Consider the following 21,525-nt stretch of genomic DNA (forward strand, 5'->3'; position numbering starts at 1 on the left):
TGTCTCAGAACCTGCAACAACTATTTTAGTTTCTTCCTGCGAACCTGTAGCAACTGTTCCCGAATGTGTTTGGGTTTTCTCTGCAACAACTAAAGTAGAAGGAACGGTATGACCTATACAAAGATATAAGGTGTCTACTTTCACACCTTTTGCTACTATCAAGGTACCCTTTGAAACCTTCCAATTTTTATCATTAAAAGTAACTGTGCAACCATCATCACCTAGTTGCCCTGTTGAAATTAAATTCCTACTTAGCCTTGCAATGTGCCTTACCTCTTCTAGTAGCCAATGATTCTCATTCTGCAACTTAATCTTAATTCTTCCCTTTCCAAATACCTAACAAGGTTCGTTATCTCCCAAATAAACCAGCTCAAAATCCCCTTGGACATAATCAAGAAAATAACTTCTATGGGGCATAGCATGAAATGAAGCCTCTGAATCTAAAACCCATGAATCATCAACATTATCTAGGGAAAGAATCAAAGCATCTTCTTCAGATTTATTACTTACCACATTTGCCTCCTAATTACCTTCTTGTTTGTCTCCTTCTTTATCCTTCCGAGACCAGCTATCTTTCTTCAGATGACCTGGTTTCCCATAGTACCAGCAATCTTTCGGTCCTCTAGATTGGGATCTCTTGTCCTTTGATTTTCCTCGTGACTTCCCACGACTTCCAAAACCTTTTCCTCTCTCCTTTGGTCTACCCCTGCTTTCTGCATTCAAAACACTACCTGATGTGGATCCACTTGAGCTTTTCCTACGAATTTCCTCACTCAAAATAACACCAACAACATCATCAAATTTCAGGGTATTTGAACCAAAAACAGAGTTACTAACCGCCATTACCAAACTATTCCAGCTTTCAACCGAAGAACATAATATCAGGATAGCTCTAACTTCTTCATCCAAATTTACCTTAAGAGAAGTCAACTAACTAGTAATCATATTAAACTCATTTAAATGATCTGTCACAGATCCACCTTCAATCATCTTCGGATTAAATAGATAACGCTTCATGAGAAATACCTTATTTGAGGCTAAGAGTTTTTCATACAATTTAGCCAATGTCGACATTAGTTTTGCAGTCGTTATTGCTTTTGTTATATTGAATACTACAAATGGTGCTAGGAACAGCCGAATGGTTCCCAGTGCCTTTCTGTCCAAAATATTCCAATCCTCATCATTCATTGTGCCTTTCTTGGCTATTCCTTCCAATGGCCTCCATAAATCCTTCTGATAGAGATAATCATCCATTTGCATCTTCCATAACTGATAGTTCTACCCATTGAATTTTTCTACCTTCAATTTACCCTCATCCGCCATTGCTCCCACTTAACCGTGAGACCCCACTCAACCATGAGATCTTCCTGTAGACGATAATCGAACACGACTAGCTCTGATACCACTTGTTAGGAATTGCATGCAGAATATATCAATTATATGCAGATAAATATTAAATACAGGAATGAAAAACACAAAAATAATAACAGTGAAGAGACAATATTTAACGTGGTTTACCCAATCTCAGGCTACATCCACCGAACAGAGAGTCCAATATTATTATCCAGTAAATCAAAACCGATTACAACCAGCAATCCCCTTGCAACTCAATACCACTGCAAAATGCTACAAAATTCTCGACAGAAAAAATAAAAAATAAAAAATAAAAACCTAACCCTTAGCCTTTTATCAAGACATGTCGGTTACAAAATTAGGGTTACAACATGTCAGCCAATAGAAAAATAACACTTGACGCCTTTATAAAATAATAAAAGTCTTTTTGGCCTCGCGAGGCACAACCCCTTGACCCCGCCCTGTATCACGACAAGGAGCGCGCCAGGGGCGCTGCCCCTTGACCCCATCTTGGGGACGCTGCACCCAAACCCCCGTCGAAAAATATGGGGGGAAACCGCGTCGATAGAAGTAGGGAAAATTTAACCTCCGAGTCTGATTAGGCTCCATATAACAACAAGATCAACGGCCGAGATCAAAACACAGAGACCCTGAATAGGGTTTACAATAGTTATCCAATAAGAGCAAACAAAAGAAAGACATGTGGCACAAGGAACTTTCTTTTAGAATAATGCATCCTTATCCCTTCTCTGTGGCGGCATATTCGATGAACCTGGACACAAGAGGATTAACCTCTTCCATTGTGACACATGGCAAAATATCCACCTCATCTTCACATGTGGCAAAGGTGGTTATCCAATCTATTTCTAGTTTTCATAAACCATCCTCAATGGACGGAAATGAGGATGCCTTGTTAAATTGTTACTTCTGGATTGGATTTGAAAAAGTGAAGAAGTTGCTCTGAACTTTGGCTTTCTATGTCCCTGTCCTTGCCTTGGACAACTTGGATTGTTTCTTCTCTCTTAAATCTTTCCTTGATTGTCTTTGAAGTCAACATGACCAAGGTTGGTGTTGCCAGCCCTCTTCCATTTTGAAGTGATTTTAGATTCTGGCTATGCTCCCTTGATGGCAAACTTCATTTGAACTTTCCTTGAAACTCTTCCTTGAGCTGACATCTACCTCCTATAAATCATGAAAACTTTCCAAGTTAAAAAACAATAAGGGGGTTGGATGTTTGTTCCCATCCTGGGGTGTAAAATTTGAAGAAATCTTCAAAGGTTAATTTTAACTTATAAAAAAATTTGGAAATTGAAGCATTTGCCCCTAAAAAGCATAAAAAAAAAAGACGATTTGAAGTGAAAGTTGTTTTGTAAGACGATTTGATATGAAAGTTGTTTTGTAAGCATGTAAATTGGCTTTGAAATTCTGCAAGACGATGTCTTGGAAATTTGCAATTTTTAAATTTTTCAACACTTAGCCAAATTTTCTCAAATTCTTTCCCTTCCAAGACTTGGGCGAATTTCCTCATGCTTTTCACTTTTATTTTAATCATCTTTCCATTTTCCTTTCTATAATTGGTCGAATTTTATCCTTTGCCCTTTGATTTGCTTTACCGTTTTCACTATCCTTTCTTTACCTAAGCGAATTCCTTTTTGATTTCAACCTTTGTTTTCCAAATTTTTCCTTCTCAACTTGGGCGAATTTCTCTTTGCTTTCCACATTAGCTTTCACCCTTAGCCAAACTTCTCATTTATCCACCTAGGGCAGACTTCATGTGTGGATAAGGAACTTTCTAACGTCCCAAGGCGGACTTCATCTTGACTTTAGAATTTTTTCTCATCTCTTTATACTTAGCCAAAATTCTGACTTTGCCCTTCAAAAATGCCAACACTTAACCACTTTCTTTACCCATTCCATGAGTGGACTTTTTCATGTGGTTGAGGAAGTTTATGCCTTCATGTGTGGCCCAAGAAACTTTCCATCCTTTTCTCTTCTTGCGCAAACTTCGTCTTGGATTTCACATTTAGCCAAATTTTTCACTTATCGACCTAGGGCGGACTTGGCCATTGGTTAGGATCATTTTCCCATGCCTTGGGAGACTTAAGCATGTTTCAAGACATTTTCTACCTATGGGGGGCAGATTTTGCCTTGTCTCAAGACATTTTCTTTTCTTAATGGGCAAAGTTTATGTTGTTCTAAGAATTTCTCTAATTCCTAAGGTGGAATTAACATTTGGACAAGGAATTTTGGCTATCCTTACGCAAACTGGCACTTCATTTCAAATTTTCTTTCAATCCACCAGCACTTAGCCGAATTTTCCTTCATCTTCCTTGGGCAGATTTGCTTCTTGCTTAGGGAATTTCCTTGACACTTAACCAAATTTTCAAATTTTATTTTCTCCAAGGTATCAACACTTAGCCAATATTCTGAATTTTCTCCCCAAGGTATCAACACTTAACCAATTTTCTTATCCTCTCCTTGGGCGGATTTGCTACTTCACTTCCTACCAAGTCATTTTTGCTATGTGTAGGGCGGAGTTTGCTTCTTGTCACGCCGTTTTTGCTATGTGTTGGTAGGAGTTTGCTTGTGTCACACCATTTTTGCTATGTGTTGCTAGGAGTTTGCTTGTTGTCACGTCATTTCTTGTTGGCCTTGGCGGACTTTACTTGGCTGCAAGTCATTTTTCATCATGTGTAGGGCAGACTTCATGTGTTGCCACGCCACTTTCTTCCAACCTTGGGGGGAACTCATGTGTAGTTATGTCATGTTACTTGAAGCATGGGTGGAGTTTGCCATTGCACAAGTCATTGCACTTGAAGTTTAAGTGGAGTTTGACATTGCACAAGTCATTGCACTTGAAGTTTGGGTGGAGTTTGCCATTGCACAAGTCATTGCACAAGACGTTGCCTTCTCCATTTAGAAGTTTCCTCTACCATAAACACTTAGTGGATTTTCTTGCTAATCATCATGTTCATCTCGAATTTTCTGGATCAATGCCTTCTCTAGAGATTTTCCCTTGCTTTTCATACTCGGAGATACTAAGTTTTCATGTCAAAGACAGGAACCTTGCTGCCATGACCTGATTGACCCAATCCCAGGTCAACTTTCAAAAAAGCTAAAAAAGCAAAAAATCAAAATCCCACAAAAATAGGAAGTTGTCAGAATTGGCCCTAAGCAGTTGCATTTTTCATCCTTTAGCTTATCTTAGCACTTCTAAGATGTCAAAATGCTCATTTGATCACAATTGGTCCACAATTGACTTGAGGACTTTTAGAAAACTCTCTGAAAACCCCTAACTCTAGGCTTGCAAAGATTGGTGACTCAAAACACTACCCTAAAAAGCGAAAAAAGAGGGGTGCCCCCATTTGCAATGTGGTGATATGTGAAAACATCACAACAGGTAGAAGGGTCCCAAATACCATGTAGTAGGGCAACAGAAGGCTTGGAGCAAATGGTTATATTTGGGTGAGCACTAATACAATACCACATATCACATGTCTATCAACATGACTCCTCTCAAAGCTTTGTGATGATATGATGTCACATCTTTTGTGGACTTAGTAATTGATGATAATGAGGTTCAGAAGGCCAAGGATTGGTTCCAGGAGAGTCGAGACATCTAGAGGTTACTTAAGTAAAATCTCCAACAAACTCAAAACCAACAAAATATCTATGTAGATAGACAAAGATTGGAGGAGTTTTTTGAGTTTGGTGACTTTGGTTTTCTTGTGATAGAAACCCTACAAGCTGTCTTTCTTGAAGAGTGTGGAACGAAGAAGCTGAATCCGTAGTTTTATGGGCTATGTGGGGTTGTCAAGAAGATAGGAGAGATTGCGTATGAGTAAGAGGTGCCAAAGCACAACAAGATCCACGATGTGTTTCATGTTCTATGCCTAGATAAGGCAGTTGGGCAGCATATTTCATGTTCTCCTAAGCTACTACCATTGGATGAAGAATGTAAATCGATTTTGGTACCCGAAGCTATTATGGGTGTAAGGGAGAAAAATTGAGAAGTTGAAGCATCAAAGAGTATCTGGTACAATGGAAAGATTTTCCTCGAGAAGATGCTACTTGAGAAGGAAATTAGATACGTCAACATCCAAATCTACAATTGCTTGAGGGCAAGCAATTTTGGGGAGCTTATACTGTAATGTCCCCTTCATAGGCATGATCAATCAGCAAAAGACCCTTAGCCTATTTTAATTCCTCTTGGCTAATTGAGGTGTGGTTAGGGAATAATTAATTATTATATTAAGTTGTCTAAAGTCACTCATTTTATAGACAGCTTATATTTAGTTAATTATTTTTCTTATATTGGACAATTTATTAAAAAGGTGACTTTTGGTGAGCCCAATGTAAAGTTAAATTAAAAGAGAAATATAAAGTCACTTTGAGAGAGAAATGAAATATAATATTTAAACTATTAAAAAAGGGGTATAAAAAAGAAAGCTTGCAAAATATAATTCATCCTTGGCATTTTATTTTCAAACTCCAAATTTGAAGGCTGTTTATCTTTTTATCCTAGAACAAAAAATGTCAAAGATTGGTTTCGATTATGAAAACCCTCCTAGCCAATTTGTGAGTGGATTCAAAAAACATTTACAGGTGTGCTAATTGATTAGATAATTTGAGGAGATTTGGTAATTGACAAAGAAATATCATTTAATGGATAGATTGAAGACTTCTTGAAACACATTTGCTTACAAATTATATTGGAGCACGAAGATAAGGTGGAGTGTGAAATCATTGGTAAGACTCCCGATTTTACTTCTTTGCTGATCGTACCATTCCATAAATAGGCCATACCAAATGGCAAACCATAATGCAGCCGTACCAAGTGTGTAGAGGCATTTGGAGTTTGTGAAGTGGTTTAAAAGCAAGTTTTACTTTTTTTATCACCTATATTTTATTGCTCACCAAACTGGTAAGAAGAGGCATGAGTCTATCTTGAAGGTGCCAATACAGCATTTATAAGTGTTTAAAGACACAAAACTCCCATCCGCCACTTGAGTAGACTTTGAAACCATTTTGTTGACTGCATCAACAAGGAGGTGGATGTGTTGGCTTCTAGAAGTAAACCAATCCAATACTGGGGGATTTTAGGCCCAAGCATACCAAGCTGCATCATTATTCCAACACCATTCAAGAGTCCTAGGTGGGTTGCAGCAATCTTGGTCTGATTTGGCATATTTTCAGACTCTAGCAATCAGATCAGTTCTATGAATGAGTGAAGCAGTATCAAGGAGATCATACAGGTCTAAGAAGGGGGCAGATTAAGCTTATCTGATCCGCAGGGAAATTTAACAGCGTTTCTTTGAATTGTCCAGCACCTTTGAGGTTAGGTTTTCTTCAAATTAATCTATGTATGCATTGTACTCATTACCATCAGTGGTATTAGTGAGTTATAAGTTAGCAAATCTGAGTACATTGCGATTTACATACGTACATAGTAACTGCATGCATATGTACATACATACCTGCATACATACGCACATAGTAACTGCATACATTCATACATACGTACATGCATACACGCACACATGTGTGAAATACATACATACACACACATGCATACATGCATGTGTATATGCACGCATTCAGACATCCATAAATACCTAAATGCATGCATACATACATATATACATGCATGCATACATATATACATGCATACATGATTGTATACATTCATGCATGCATGCATTCACACATACATCCATGCATAGATACGTACATACACAGATAGTTGGAATATTTTAGTGATGTCATTTTATTAAACATTTGTCAAAATACAAAAACAATAGCTTGGCACATTACATTTAAATGCAGTGCATCTCATCATTTCACCTGCTACAGAGACTGCTCTGCTAAATTTAATATTGATTCCAATTATACGATTTCAATTTCACCGAGTAATGATAGATTGCATGCAATATATGTGATTGGAGATGTTAGAATTGTGTTAAGTGTTGCCACAAAATTCGTAGTTGGGATGTAAGTTTCATTTCAAACGTGATCAAGAGCATGCCATCTATTAGTTAACTAACAGACAATCCTAACATTATTATATATTTTGTTGAAAGAGATGCATTGTGACAAGATGTCAACTAGGGAAGAACGGTTTCCCTAGTCATCCAGTATGGTGGATAGCACAAGTTGGTTGACCATGTCACAGCTAATTCCCATGCATCAGTTGCAGAGGACAACAATAGCATCTTGTCATATGAAAGATATAGACATCTCAAACTTCAGTGTTTAATTTCAAGTACGGTGCTCAAAATATAAGTTACTCGCTATCCAGTTTAATTTTCATCAATGCATTTTCTGCATTCAACTCTTTGTCTGACATGTGATCCACCTCATTGATATTCTTGGAAGCCAATGTCATGGCTGTCACCCAATATTAACTCAATTACCAAAAGAATATTAGAATGTTGTCATTGATGTCAAAGGTGAGATTGCCGTTAGTTAAAGAATTGGATAGCTGTGATTTATATCAAAGAGCTTAATACACAATCCAAATGAAATATTTTCATTGATGTCAAGAAGGCAAGAAGACAAGTTAGTCATTGATATCAAAGTTTAAGGAGAATTCTTATGATCAGATTATAGATAGTAATCATGCATGAACATCATTGCACAGAGGTTGTATATCAGTTTTTGTAAAATGGTAGAAGTCTATGTAAGATAAATGAAACAGAATTATTAGTCAGTGTGAGAAGACCATGAAAATGGAGGAGTATAGAAGCAATAACAATTACAACTGAATGTGGGGCAAAATTTCCTCTTTATTTCAATATTGAGCATTAAATCAGTGTGGCACGGTGAAGATGAAAATCAAATCTAGATTTTCATTAGCAAAAAAAATTACTGTGTTATATTCGTAAATAAGATTGACTTACTACAACTGCAGAGTTTAGAAGATAAATAACAATCCAAGAAGCACCGGACTAAATTAATCAAATTGTGATGGCAGTGCATATTATTTATCTCTTTAATGATTAACAAAAGAAATTAAGATGGTGCGATTGTGATAATGAAAAGCACAATTAATATGCTGGCCAATTTGGTTAAGACAGCGACTCATAAAAAGAAATTAATAGTTTAATAATATGCTTGATCAAAGGAAGGGATGGCGATTTGTTTCAAGTGCTTTATTATTAAGAACAAAACAACAGTATTTACAGTCTAAAAAGGCAGCAATTAATCATTAAAGAGATAAATAATATGCACTGATTCACAGTCAGCAAGTATCAATGGCAGAGATTAAAGCAGCAAGTTAAACCAAAGAATAGTTAGAGGTGCAATCAGACTAGAAAGTAGTTTTTCAAGGGATGTGTTTTGTTATGAAATGTTATAATCATTCTCTTGAAAGGATGCGATTAAGAATGATGGACAAAGTGTAATTTTTGTTAAAGCAAATATAAAACAAAAAGGTGCAATTTCCTTCAGCCAGCATAAAGTACGATTTTAAGAAGAAATTAATGAACTCACAAGAGGTGTGATTTGTTTTAAGAAAGGCAGCTTTGAAATGTCTATTCCCAAAAGGTATGATACTTCATACACGTAATGAAATATAAAAAGGGCACATGCAAATCATTTGAAAGGTGGGTGGAGTGTGTTATGTGGAAAGTGTACAAAGGCATATCATATAACAGCAGACTTGTGGAGAATGAATAGAAGATTGTTAAAGGCAGATTTCTGAGTATAGGGCAGCAAATATATAAGTATAAATATGCAGATTTAAAGAAAATGTATGCAGGTATGTGAAGGGAACATGAGCAGATTACTATATGAAGATTTGTAAGGAGTATACATGCAGACTTGGTAATGAGAATAAATGAAGAGAACACTATGCAGTAAATCAATGATAGAACAAGTTTGAATGAGAAAATATGTTTGTGAACAAAAGTGCAAGATTGTGTAATCATACAAGTACATTTGTATGAAAATGAGAAAAAGGGAATTGTGAAACAAAGACACAAATAAGAGTTCATAATATCCATCATCTGATGAGATAGCAACATATTGAAGGTGGAACCATAATTTGGAAGTTGGTGCTTCCTAAAGTAGAGATTGGCGTCTCTTGATGAGTTGGTACTCAATTGTGGGAGTTGGGGATTCCAGTGGGTTGGTGCCTACAAATTCAGAAGTGGGATTTGGTGCTTACAGTGGGTTGGTGCTCACAAACAAACTTAGGGGTTGGTGCCTCTAGTAGGTTGGTGCCTACAAATATTGTAAGAGAAGATATTCATATAACCATTTATTGCCGCGGTTTTCTCCCATAAGGGTTTCCACGTATATATCTTGTGTTCTATTTGTGTTCATAGTAGTTAGATCTCATGTGAATAATAATATACAATGAATATGTTTATGAGATAAGTTATATGCATGTGATTAAAATTCAAGAAGTATAAGTTTGTTAATATACTGAAGCCCCCCCCCCCCATTACCCCCTCTCAATATATTCTTGTGCTCTTCAAAGAACCCATGGAACAGAATACCCCCTTTTACTTTGTTTGGCTTTCCATGTCACTTGTAGTTGTGACCTAAATGCACTAAACCAAAAGATTGTAGCATCCAAAGGGATGAAAAAAAAAATAATCCAAGAATTCCAATCATTGCCTTAATTTAATCATCCAAGCATTTTCAAATCATTAGCTAATACCTAGCCATATGCATCCATAGTGCCAACATATCATACTCAATTTGCACATTCAGTCTTTAAGATCAGAGTCCTCAACTCTAATTAAAATCACTCATACACAGAAGTCATATTTGAATACATAATCAAAGTCAAATAATCATTCTAATCACCAACCAAGTTCATAATCAAATGAATATATTAATAGAATATTAAAATAATGTTAATTTTAGTATTAATGCTCAATAGTGTATATTCTATTTTGGTTAGATCGTCTTCGATCTTCTCAGCAGTTTCTTATTAGAAACTTGCTATTCTTGTAAATATCCTTGTATTATTTATGAGCGTCTTGCTCATTCTGATATTTAATCAATTCTTTGAAATCCATTGCATGTCTCGCACTGTTTTATGGTATCAGAGCTATAGGAGAAATTTTTTTCGAAAATTTTTTAATCCTAATTTCCAATTAGTGGAAATTTTCGAAATTATTTTCTGGAAAAATTCATCGAAATTTTTTTGCCTAGGTTCTGGGGTTGGAACGTCGCGTTTTTTTCCCGCGACCTGTGTTCACGCGATCTGCAGGGTAGTCGTGGTTTTTCCCGCGACCAGTTCTGGTGCTGTCACATGGACTAGTAAGAAGCAGCAGGCAGTGGCTCTCTCCTCGACAGAAGCAGAGTATCGGGGAGCAGTTAAGGCATCTTGTGAGGCGGTTTGGCTTCGACGAATGCTTGCGGATATGCATGTCTCCCAGGCAGGTCCTACTCCCTTGTTCTGTGATAATCAGGGAGTGCTCAAACTCGCCAAGAATCCAGTCTTCCATGAAAGAACCAAGCATGTGGAAACTCATTGTCACTATATTCGACAGCTGGTAGAAGACGGATCCATTCAGTTGTTGTATGTTCCTACCTCGGAGCAGCCAGCAGACATCTTCACCAAGCCCCTTGGTCCTGATAAATTTGTAAAATTCAGGGGGTCTATAGGTGTAGTTAATAGATTGAGCATTAAGGGAGGGTAATAGAATATTAAAATAATGTTAATTTTAGTATTAATGCTCAATAGTGTATATTCTATTTTGGTTAGATCGTCTTCGATCTTCTCAGCAGTTTCTTATTAGAAACTTGCTATTCTTGTAAATATCCTTGTATTATTTATGAGCGTCTTGCTCATTCTGATATTTAATCAATTCTTTGAAATCCATTGCGTGTCTCGCACTGTTTTATATATCAGTCCAGATTAAATACACATTTCATAGCCAAGTTAGTTATTATTGTTAAATCTGAACACATTTTAGATTCAGGTCGCAAAGCTTAATCAATCTCAAAGTTCCACAAGTTAAACAAATTTGCAACTCTTCCAATCAGAGCAGTCAAAAGGGTGCTGGGATTCTGGGGTTGTTACAATCTGATATGAGATGAAGCACTCAACCAAAGTCACAATACTCACTCAGTAGCATGCCCAAACAGAGAGGTGTTTTAAGCTCTTTTCAAAATCAAAAGCAATCATCATAAAAATTCCTAAAGACTACAGCATATATGAGTTATGAATTTCTACTATTCTCTGCACAGATATGTATGTATTGTTTTCAGAAGATAAACGAAAAATATTTGCATGCTTTGGTACTAACCCAAATAGTCTCTGAGCCATCTTCACCTAATAACTGCAAAACAGGCTGCACAAGTTTTCCAACAAGGGAAGTTCCTTCTTTCTTCATGCTAGGAAAACCCCCTAACCTGCAAAACACATAATTAACCTCTCAAAAGGAGACTAGTATAATTATCTTGCCAATAATAAGCAGCTGCAATAAGGTATAATAAGACTGAGGAGATTCATTATTAGAAATATATATTTATGCGAAACAGAGCCCCTTCTAGGATTCTGCATATAAAATTAAATGTAAGATTTTGACAAATTCTTGGTTCAATAAACACCATATATCATAGGATTTTCATGTGAACTGCAATATCTCTCATGGTTTTTGTGTGGGAACCGTTGACATAAAAACCACATCTAGGATTGATATAGATTATGTTAGATGTTTGAAACTTTAGCATTGAATGTATTAGGGGAAATAGCTTAGAATATAAAATTTAAATTGCACTACCCTTATTCCTTAAAAGTACTCATATACAAGCATATACGTATATGTGTGTATGTGTGTATAGATATATGTGTGTGTGTGTGTATATGTATGTAATAATGCAATAATGTGTATATAAATTATATATAATATATATTTATATACATGTATATATATATATATATACACGCACACACACATACATATAGATATATACATGTAAATATAGATAGATAGATAGATATGTGTGTGTGTGTGTGTATACATACATAGAGTGCATACATATATCTATGTATGTATATATATACATATACATACATAAATACATACATACATGCATACATTTACATATATACATACATACATACATATATCTATGTATGTATGTATGCATACATACATACATACAAGTATGTATGTATATATATATTATATATGTATCTATGTATGTATATATATATATATACATATATTATATATGTATGTATGCATGCATATATATATATATATACGTACATACATACATACATACATATAGATATATACATGTAAATATAGATAGATAGATAGATATGTGTGTGTGTGTGTATACATACATAGAGTGCATACATATATCTATGTATGTATATATATACATATACATACATAAATACATACATACATGCATACATTTACATATATACATACATACATACATATATCTATGTATGTATGTATGCATACATACATACATACATACATACAAGTATGTATGTATATATATATTATATATGTATCTATGTATGTATATATATATATACATATATTATATATGTATGTATGCATATATATATATATATATATATATATATATATGCATACATACATACGTACATACGTACATACATACATACATATATATGTGTGTGTGTGAATGTATGTATGTATATATATATGCATGCATACATACACACACACACACATATGCACCCCTATCGTATGATATGGCTAAGTCTTCTGTCCTAGCTTAGTCCCTAGTCTAGAGAGAGCAAGAAGAGAGCTGGTCCAGAGAGAACCCATCAGGATATAGATATACTAGCTTAGTCTCCAAATATAAATTATCGATTGATTGCTCGAAAGTCTAGACTAGTCTCCAACTTAGAGAGAGCCCCATTAATTACTAGTTTAGTCTCCAATCTAGAGAGAGCTTAGTCAATGAAGGCAATCGAAGTTATTAATACCGAACCAGTGTAAAGATCTTGTTGTTTACGGATCACAAATAGCTGATACCATTGAGCTTATAGAACCCTTGCTTTCGCAATATGAAATCATATAGCTTGGATGGGCTCCTACCTATACCCATAGTAATTCCCTCGGTCCTACCTAAACTATTGTTCCCAACCCAATTATGTCTCCCACCCTACCCCCCCCCCAATTAGAAGAGTACAGTAACTAATCAACCTCTAATTAATTAGTAAATGGCATCAATTAATTAATAAGACTGCTAACCCTCCACCAATTATAGTTGCTAGAGTAAGCTAGAATAACATTAATTAGTTCATTAGTTCATGAATAACTATTACCCCCACAGTTAATCTACCTCCTAAAAGGGCCCACACATGCCTGCTAGAATACTAGGCCAAAGGCAGCTCCATTTCAATAAAGTCATCTTTATTATCTTTCCAATGCATACACCTTTGACCTAGTTCTTGGCCATGATCAAACATATCTCTTCACCGTAGCAGTCCATCCCAATCCACGCCTATCAATAACTAGGGGAGGGGGTGTCAACTATAGAGCCCCCTAACGCAGGTGGGTAGAATAGGAGCCAAGCTCGACCTTAAGCATAATTATAGTACTTATCGGCACCCTCTCTCTATATACCTAATATACCTTCTTCCTTGGCCGCTCTTCATCCCTAACCAGTTTCTGACTTGAAGTCCCACCACCTCCCAGTTTTGCGGAAAAAAGAGAACCCTTATAGCTCACGGTTGTGTTATAAAATAAGCATGAGTTGAGCCTCATAGCTAAGGACCTAGACCTTATAATCTCCCTCCCATCCACCCCCATAATAACCCATCAATCAATTATTTTCTTGTGAGGCCAAGTAATGAGCGGAATTGGCATGGGTTAAGTGAGGTGGGTGGGATGAGATAGTAGCTAGAGATTGAATCTCTAGATTAGAGATTGTTTCGGACCACCAAGGAAAAAGAACTACAATTCCCACCCAATCCAAGGATTGGAGTGCAATGGAGAGGGAGAGGGTTCACAAATGGTGTAGAGTGGACCTAGAGGTCTATCCAAACGTAAAGTCCAAATCAATCCATTAGCGAGGAATCCCAATATGATAGAAAGAGTGCGCAAGAAGGTTTGCCATATGTATTGATTTAGTTCAAGAGACATAGTCATAGGGATACCCTAGCTACCTCGTAACTATAATTGTAGCACCCAGAACAATCACGCAGTAGGGTGGGTGGGAGGCCCCTACAATTCTAAGGGGGGTGGGTGGGTGGTCTAGCTATAATCCGTGGAACTAAGATCTCCCCAAACGAGGTGGGTGAGTGACCCCCCTGAGAGGTAGATTAGTTGAAGTGGTGGCAAGCTAATTAATGGCAACCCCTTAGGGGGTGGAAGGATATAGAATAGGTATTTAGTAGATTAACTTAGGGAACAAATATAGTTGTAGATTAGTTGTTGACATGTTATGTATAGAATTGCGGTAGAGGTCTCGGGCCAATTATATAGTCTAGATCATAAAGTTGTGAAAGCAACCCAGCTATCTTCCTCTGGGCCCCATCTATCTCCCCCCACCCACCCTTGGTGAACTCATAAGACTATAATAGAATTTGCTCCTAAATTCAGTGGTGAGAAGGGAGTAGAGTGGAAGCATTGAACAAGCACTTCTAAGTCATTCCAGTCAAAGGCTTCAATCAGTGGGGAGGGTCAGAAGAAGGATTAATTGGAGCAAACCCCAACAAGACCAAGCAGTGGAATGAAAGTTTGAACATTGATGCACCCACCCTATTATAAAGACTGTTGCAAGGTGGCAAGGGCCTCAATTGGGAATGAGACTGAAACTCGAGTAGAAGATTGACCCCGCTTTTCACAGTTATGCTTTCTCCATGTGTGGGGTTGGATAGGGGGCATTGGCCCACCCCAAGTCGATTTATCATTGGTGGAGAGGAATTTATCTTCCAATTGTGGTGCTTCCATAACAAGTTTAGTTTGAAAGCCGCACCGAGAGAAAGTTTCGACATAAACTATGTTTCGTCGAGATCCATTCAACAATCATTTTTGTTTCGAGGTGGCCGTAGATGGAAGCTTTCTCACTTAGGTCACAGGTTAAACATGCACTTGAATTGATGACAATAGAATCTAACCAAGGTAGGTAGGTAGGTTTCAGTAGTCAGAAGCAACAACAATCGAATCATTTCCATTGGATGAAATCTCAAGGATCAATCAGTGGCAACCTAGTTAGTGGAGTTCCATGGGCTTGAATCTTGACGAGCTAGCGATAGGGTTCATTCAATGGCCCAGCAAGATGGATTGCCTTCCAAGGTGATTGAGCCGAAAGGAGATGAGGAGTTGGGATGGTCATCAAAAAATAAGGGCTAATGATCCCCCAACCCAATGTGTCAATGAGAAAGAGAACCTGGACTAATGGCCCACCCACATTGATGAAAGTATTGTCATTGATGTCAAAAAAGGATGGGTCCAGAATATTAATAATACATTTCCAGAATATCTTATCATCAGCAAATATAAACAATGTACTATGGAGCGATAAAAAATGAGAAGAGTAGCGGACAAAATGAAGAATGACGACTTGAGATGGTAGCGACTATGGAGTAAGGTTTCGATTTCATTAAAGACAATAACAAACCAATACAGCGATCAGATTAAGTTTATGAAAGAGAAGTTTTGTTATTTGCAAAGGAAATGACATTGGAATATAGTATGAAGAATAGTGAACAAAGTGTGACAGAAATGAAGCTATCAAGATTGTGTTAAAGACAACAAATTAATGCATGTCTTTATGAAGAAATTTACACAATTGGCTTATGAATATGACTGGCCATTCACAGTTGGTGATTCAGTATTTTACAGAGGATTACATATTATGTGAGCAATTATTAATTCAGATTATGAAAGACAGAAATTAAAGATACAAGGCAGCAATTAAAAAAAATCATGAGCAACAGCGTTTAGATTATATGCAGTAAATAGCATATTAAAAGTACATGTATTCTATTTGGTGAGGACATATCAGAGTGGAGAGAAAGTAGACAAAGTCTGCACTAAAAGACAAAAAGGAGACAGCAGATGAATAAGACAAAAACTGTCTTATTTACTAGGAGAAAAATGCATCGGTTTGATGGACAAGACAGAAACTCTACCTTTTTAGAAAAGAAAAATTTTAGAAGACAAGTCAACGGACCAAAGAGTGGCATTTGTTAGCATGTCAAAAGAATATGAGGTGTGATTTATATCTTTAAGAAAAGTCAAAAGAATATGTTAAGAAAAGTCAATTGTTAAAAGGCAATAAGAGGTGCGATTTGTATTAAAAGAAAAAGACATCGATTTGAACGGTGTATTTTGTTATAAATGAAACCGATTCATTAAGGGACAAGTCTGTGCTAAAGAAAAGGTGCGATTTAATTAATGATATTAACAAAAGGTGCGATTTCTTTAGTTTCTAAAGATGTCTACTTTCATAAGGGATATGTCTCTTCTATAATATATGAAGATATAAATAGAGACATTGATAAAAAATAAGTGTGAGTGTAAGGAAAGAGTGTGTACGTGTGTTAAAGGTTTGTGGGTATACAATGCTGAATAAATAATTCTGGAATAAAAAGTACGTGGAGTATGGAAGAATATTTTCTGAATTGAGAGTGTGATATGTGAGAGTGAGAAATAAAAGAAGGATTCATTAAGAAGTGTGTAGTATAATTCTGGAATTATTCAGTCAAAAAGGAGGGAGATTTTCAGACGTATATGATGCTATAAGAATAAAAATAAGGAGTATGCAACTACACATATGTATACTGAGAAGCCAATTATAACAGCATATGAGAGGTGCATAATATTGAAAATATTAAAATACTGTATGAGGTAAAATTCCAGAATAATCTGGGGTGTAATGTGTGGAATGTGAAGAATAAAATAAAAGAATATATCTGAAGAGAAAGTGCTGTGTGTAGGGGTGCTGTGCAAAATATAATCAGATTTTCATAGAGTGGGTTGGTGCTCACAAAACAGAATTTGGGGAGTTGGTGCTTCTAGTGGGTTGGTGCTCACAAAACAAAAAATTTGAGGAGTTGGTGCTTCCAGTGGGTTGGTGCTTCCAGTGGGTTGGTGCTCACAAACAATCGTAAAAGTAGAATTACATATATATATATATAACATCATGTGCTGTGTGTAGGGGTGCTGTGCAAAATATAATTAGATTTTCATAGAGTGGGTTGGTGCTCACAAAACAGAATTTGGGGAGTTGGTGCTTCCAGTGGGTTGGTGCTCACAAAACAAAAAATTTGAGGAGTTGGTTCTTCCAGTGGGTTGGTGCTCACAAAACAAAAAATTTGAGGAGTTGGTGCTTCCAGTGGGTTGGTGCTCACAAAACAAAAATTAGGGGGTTGGTGCTTCCAGTGGGTTGGTGCTCACAAACAATTGTAAAAGTAGAATTACATATATATATATATATAAAAAACATCATTTTAGTGGCTTTCTCCCGCATTGGGTTTCCACTCAAAATTATTGTGTTCATGTGCATAACTATTTTTCAGTGATTGATTCTATCATATAAAATATTGAATTGATAAAAAGTTTCATTATACTGATTCACCCCCCCCTCTCAGTATAACTGTGTGCTCTTCACACATGAATTGAAAGGCCTCTATATTGCACTCACCCCAATCAAACAACAAATTCAACAGCCTTGGCTTGAATAGTAGGGGCCCACCTTACTCTAGCTTATTCATATATGCATACATGAATACATACATATGTATTTATACATACATACATACATATGTATGTATACATACATACAAACATATATATATATATATATATATATATGTTGAGTAGGGACTTTGCCCTTCACCTTCTACATGTGCAATACTGAAATAATGTCTTTATCACCAATTGTCAAGTGTGGGGTGTATAGGACAAACTTTATTTTTGGAACCTTTGTAGGTTTCAACCACAAGTCTCTATCAAGCCCCCCAAGTAGGTTCTCAACCTAATCAATCAAGTATATTCATATCATATTCTAATACTAAACCCCACCAACATTATGCCTAAGCTTTAACTATGTCCCATTCTTTAGACATCCACTTTCTAAACTTGTCAAAAACCAAAATTTTCTAAAAAACTTCAAAATGTGTTGCTCTCTAATGCTAACTAGAAAAAGTTTCTAATACTTAGTTTGGAGGGACTGATAAGCAATGTTCCAATTATCTCCAAGGCTCCTTCCTTGGTACACTTTCACTCCTTGATCCACAGGGATGCATCCCCTGACTCAAAATCCCTATGTTTTCAAGACGTGTACGTTTCTGAGATCCAAGGACTTGGGGGAAATGTCCCCCACCACACCACCACCATCGATGCAACGTCATTGGGACATTGAGGATGGTGGGATGTCCTGTAGACTCCAAGAGTCTCCTAACAATCCCAAGGATGCCTAGGAGTCTCTTGTGGCCGCCAGTTAGAAAATCCAACCCTAAACAAAAAATGGTGGAAAATTTGTGAAAATGGCATTCATAAATAACTGAGGGATAAAATATGACTATCCAATATCTAATATAAAAAATTTATGGAGGACTATTGTGATGTCCCTTTCCGCTGAGCTCATTAATAAACAATTTTGCTAGCCTTTTTCGTTTCCGGAGGCTAGAGCAAAATGAGTTTTACAAGGGAATACGGAGACTAATTAAATTTGGAGGAAAAAGCTATAGTTTTTATTCATACATATTTAATTAATCTTTGGGCCATTTAATTAATACCTAGGTGGAGCGAATTATTATAATGGGTGACTTAATAATATGAGCTAATTAATACTATATGCCTAAGTCACTAAAAATCAAGGAGGCAATTTATTGAATGGCTTATGGAAATTATAAAAAGAGTTCAATTGCCATATTTGAATTAATTATCAATACTCACTTCATTGGAATTTCCTCTACAAATTGATTTTAGTCACCACTGGATGAAACCACTGTAGCTTTTTGCTTTGGACGCAACCCCAAAGAATTCCTGTTGAATTCTCATTCAATCATTGCACACTAATGGCGCCATATTCTGCATTTGGAGGCAATCAAAGTTTATTTGTTACAGATTGAGAGCATTATTTTGGGCAATCAGCAGCATTCTGGGCAGCGCCCTGCACTATACCTGATTACTATTTGTTGCTGGAACTAAACAAATACAGCAGCACTTAGAATTGTGACAGGTTCAGCCAGTAGAAGGTATCGCGTCCTGTCAAGGGCAATATATACATATCGCAGCCTGCAAACAATCTTTCAGCCATACCAGTGATTGATCCCTGGAGACATTTCTTATATGCGACATAAAGAACTAAGGCATGTCTATGGATTAACATGACTGAGTATGTCGTTGCACATTAGAATCCCCTGCTTCCTCAATTTTCATTTCTACAATTTCATTAGTAAATAAGGCAGTGATTTATCTACTGTCAACCAATGTTAGGGATCTATCTAATGCAACTATTGTTGAAGATCTTCCTCATTTCTGAAGATTATTGTCGGAATCTGCTATTGATTTTAATAATAATCTTCCATTAAATCGATCATTGGTTGTCCAAGTCAATAGCTTGTGGAATTGTTTAAAAGTCATAGTTAGAATATTTCAACTATCGCCAACAGACTCCACCTTTGAGAGAACCCTGTGCATAAGCATCGAACATCCTCGCTGGAAGTTATAGAGTACCTATAAGGATTTATGATGAGCACACACTTATACTGACAAGAGATGTGAATCGATATAAGACAATCTTTTACTTATTTAAAACTTAGCAATAACAAATACACAAGATCCACACAATTAAAAATACAAGATTTACGTGGAAACACTTTCGAGGAAAAACCACAAAGAACTGCTTCAATTTACTGTCCAAATCCAACCACAACAAAAATAAAATGATCTTACATTATTTGCAGGCACTGATGCAGAGGTAGGGGCGTGTACAATGGTTACACAATGAACATCAACATATAGAATCCATAGTTACACAATCCATCCTTTATATGCTATTGGATGCACTCTTGGGGCTTCTAGACTTCAACATTCGTTAGGCTTTCGACAACCAACATTAGACAGTGTGTACATACTGGTTTTGGGGCTTGTGACATTACAACAAATACAACTTTGTGGATTCCACCATTTCCACACTCACTTTCATTGACACATATTAGACCTTTGCAATTAGGACTGTCCTATTGATGTCCTATTGATGGACAAAAGGCCAAATCAATGTCTTTATGCCTTAAACCTTTTAGGCCTGGTTTGGAGGACCCTACACAAGATCTAAAATTAGTCCTTTGGACTTTCAACATCCAAACTTCTTACTGAGACTTTGCTTTGTGGTAATTTGTCACTGGTAATACAAGACTGTGACAGGCGGTTCTTTTGGACAGTCATGAACATATTGGCTCCTCCTCACACTATGATCTTCGAGCAAGCTTCCTTTGGATTGGTAGGGTCCCTTACACATCCCTCAAACACCAGGCACTAGGCAATTCAACCATTTGCCTTCTAGAATGCAATTTTGATCCTTTCACTGGTTTTCTCAGACTGATACATAGGGATATAAGACCATTCACAGCATCATGGCACGTGCAAACTCCCACATCTGCCCCTGCACATTTTGGACACTAAAATACATGTAAAAAGAATCTATTCCACCAAGTTTGAGTGTTTTCTAACGGTGGAAGGCAATTATATACATTTTACTTGTTCACTGGTTACCCTACCTAGGGTTTTTACCAGTTTACACAAAAAACAACAATAACTCTCTTGAAACTTGATGAAATTACACCAAACCAACGGCAAAAGAAAGATAATTCATTCTTCCATCAATCACAAGTTGATTTCAGACCAGTACAATATCGTACAGATCCGTATAATGCAAAAGACCAGCAGAAAACGTGAAGAAAATGCAGAAATTGATGTGTTTTTATTGCTCCAACTCCAAATTTTCATCATCCAACCCTTGGGTCGTACAATGTAGACCTATTTATGCCTATACAATCAGTTTACACCATTCAACCGACCCCAACTACCATTTTAACAACTTTTTGAAAAGTTGACAAGAAATTGCAAAAAATTGTCAAGACAACTTTGACAATATGTAACAACTTTTACATCTTTGAACCAATGGAGCCCAAACGAACAATAATGGCCTCATTAACATGAAACAACACAAAATGAAACAAAACCCAACTTTGACCATTGT

At 36.5% G+C, this 21,525-nt stretch overlaps 1 protein-coding gene across 1 annotated transcript in view; it reads right to left on the reverse strand.

Moving 5' to 3' along the window:
* Positions 1 to 21,525, reverse strand: part of LOC131065639 (uncharacterized) — a 227,542-nt gene that overhangs the window by 176,337 nt on the left and 29,680 nt on the right. Inside the window, exon 4 of the mRNA XM_058000206.2 lies at positions 11,619 to 11,724. Coding sequence (XP_057856189.2) covers positions 11,619 to 11,724 — 106 coding nt within the window. The remainder of the gene's footprint in view (positions 1 to 11,618; positions 11,725 to 21,525) is intronic.

Source organism: Cryptomeria japonica, chromosome 3 (genome assembly GCF_030272615.1).
Source record: "Cryptomeria japonica chromosome 3, Sugi_1.0, whole genome shotgun sequence".
Taxonomy (NCBI): Eukaryota; Viridiplantae; Streptophyta; class Pinopsida; order Cupressales; family Cupressaceae; genus Cryptomeria; species Cryptomeria japonica.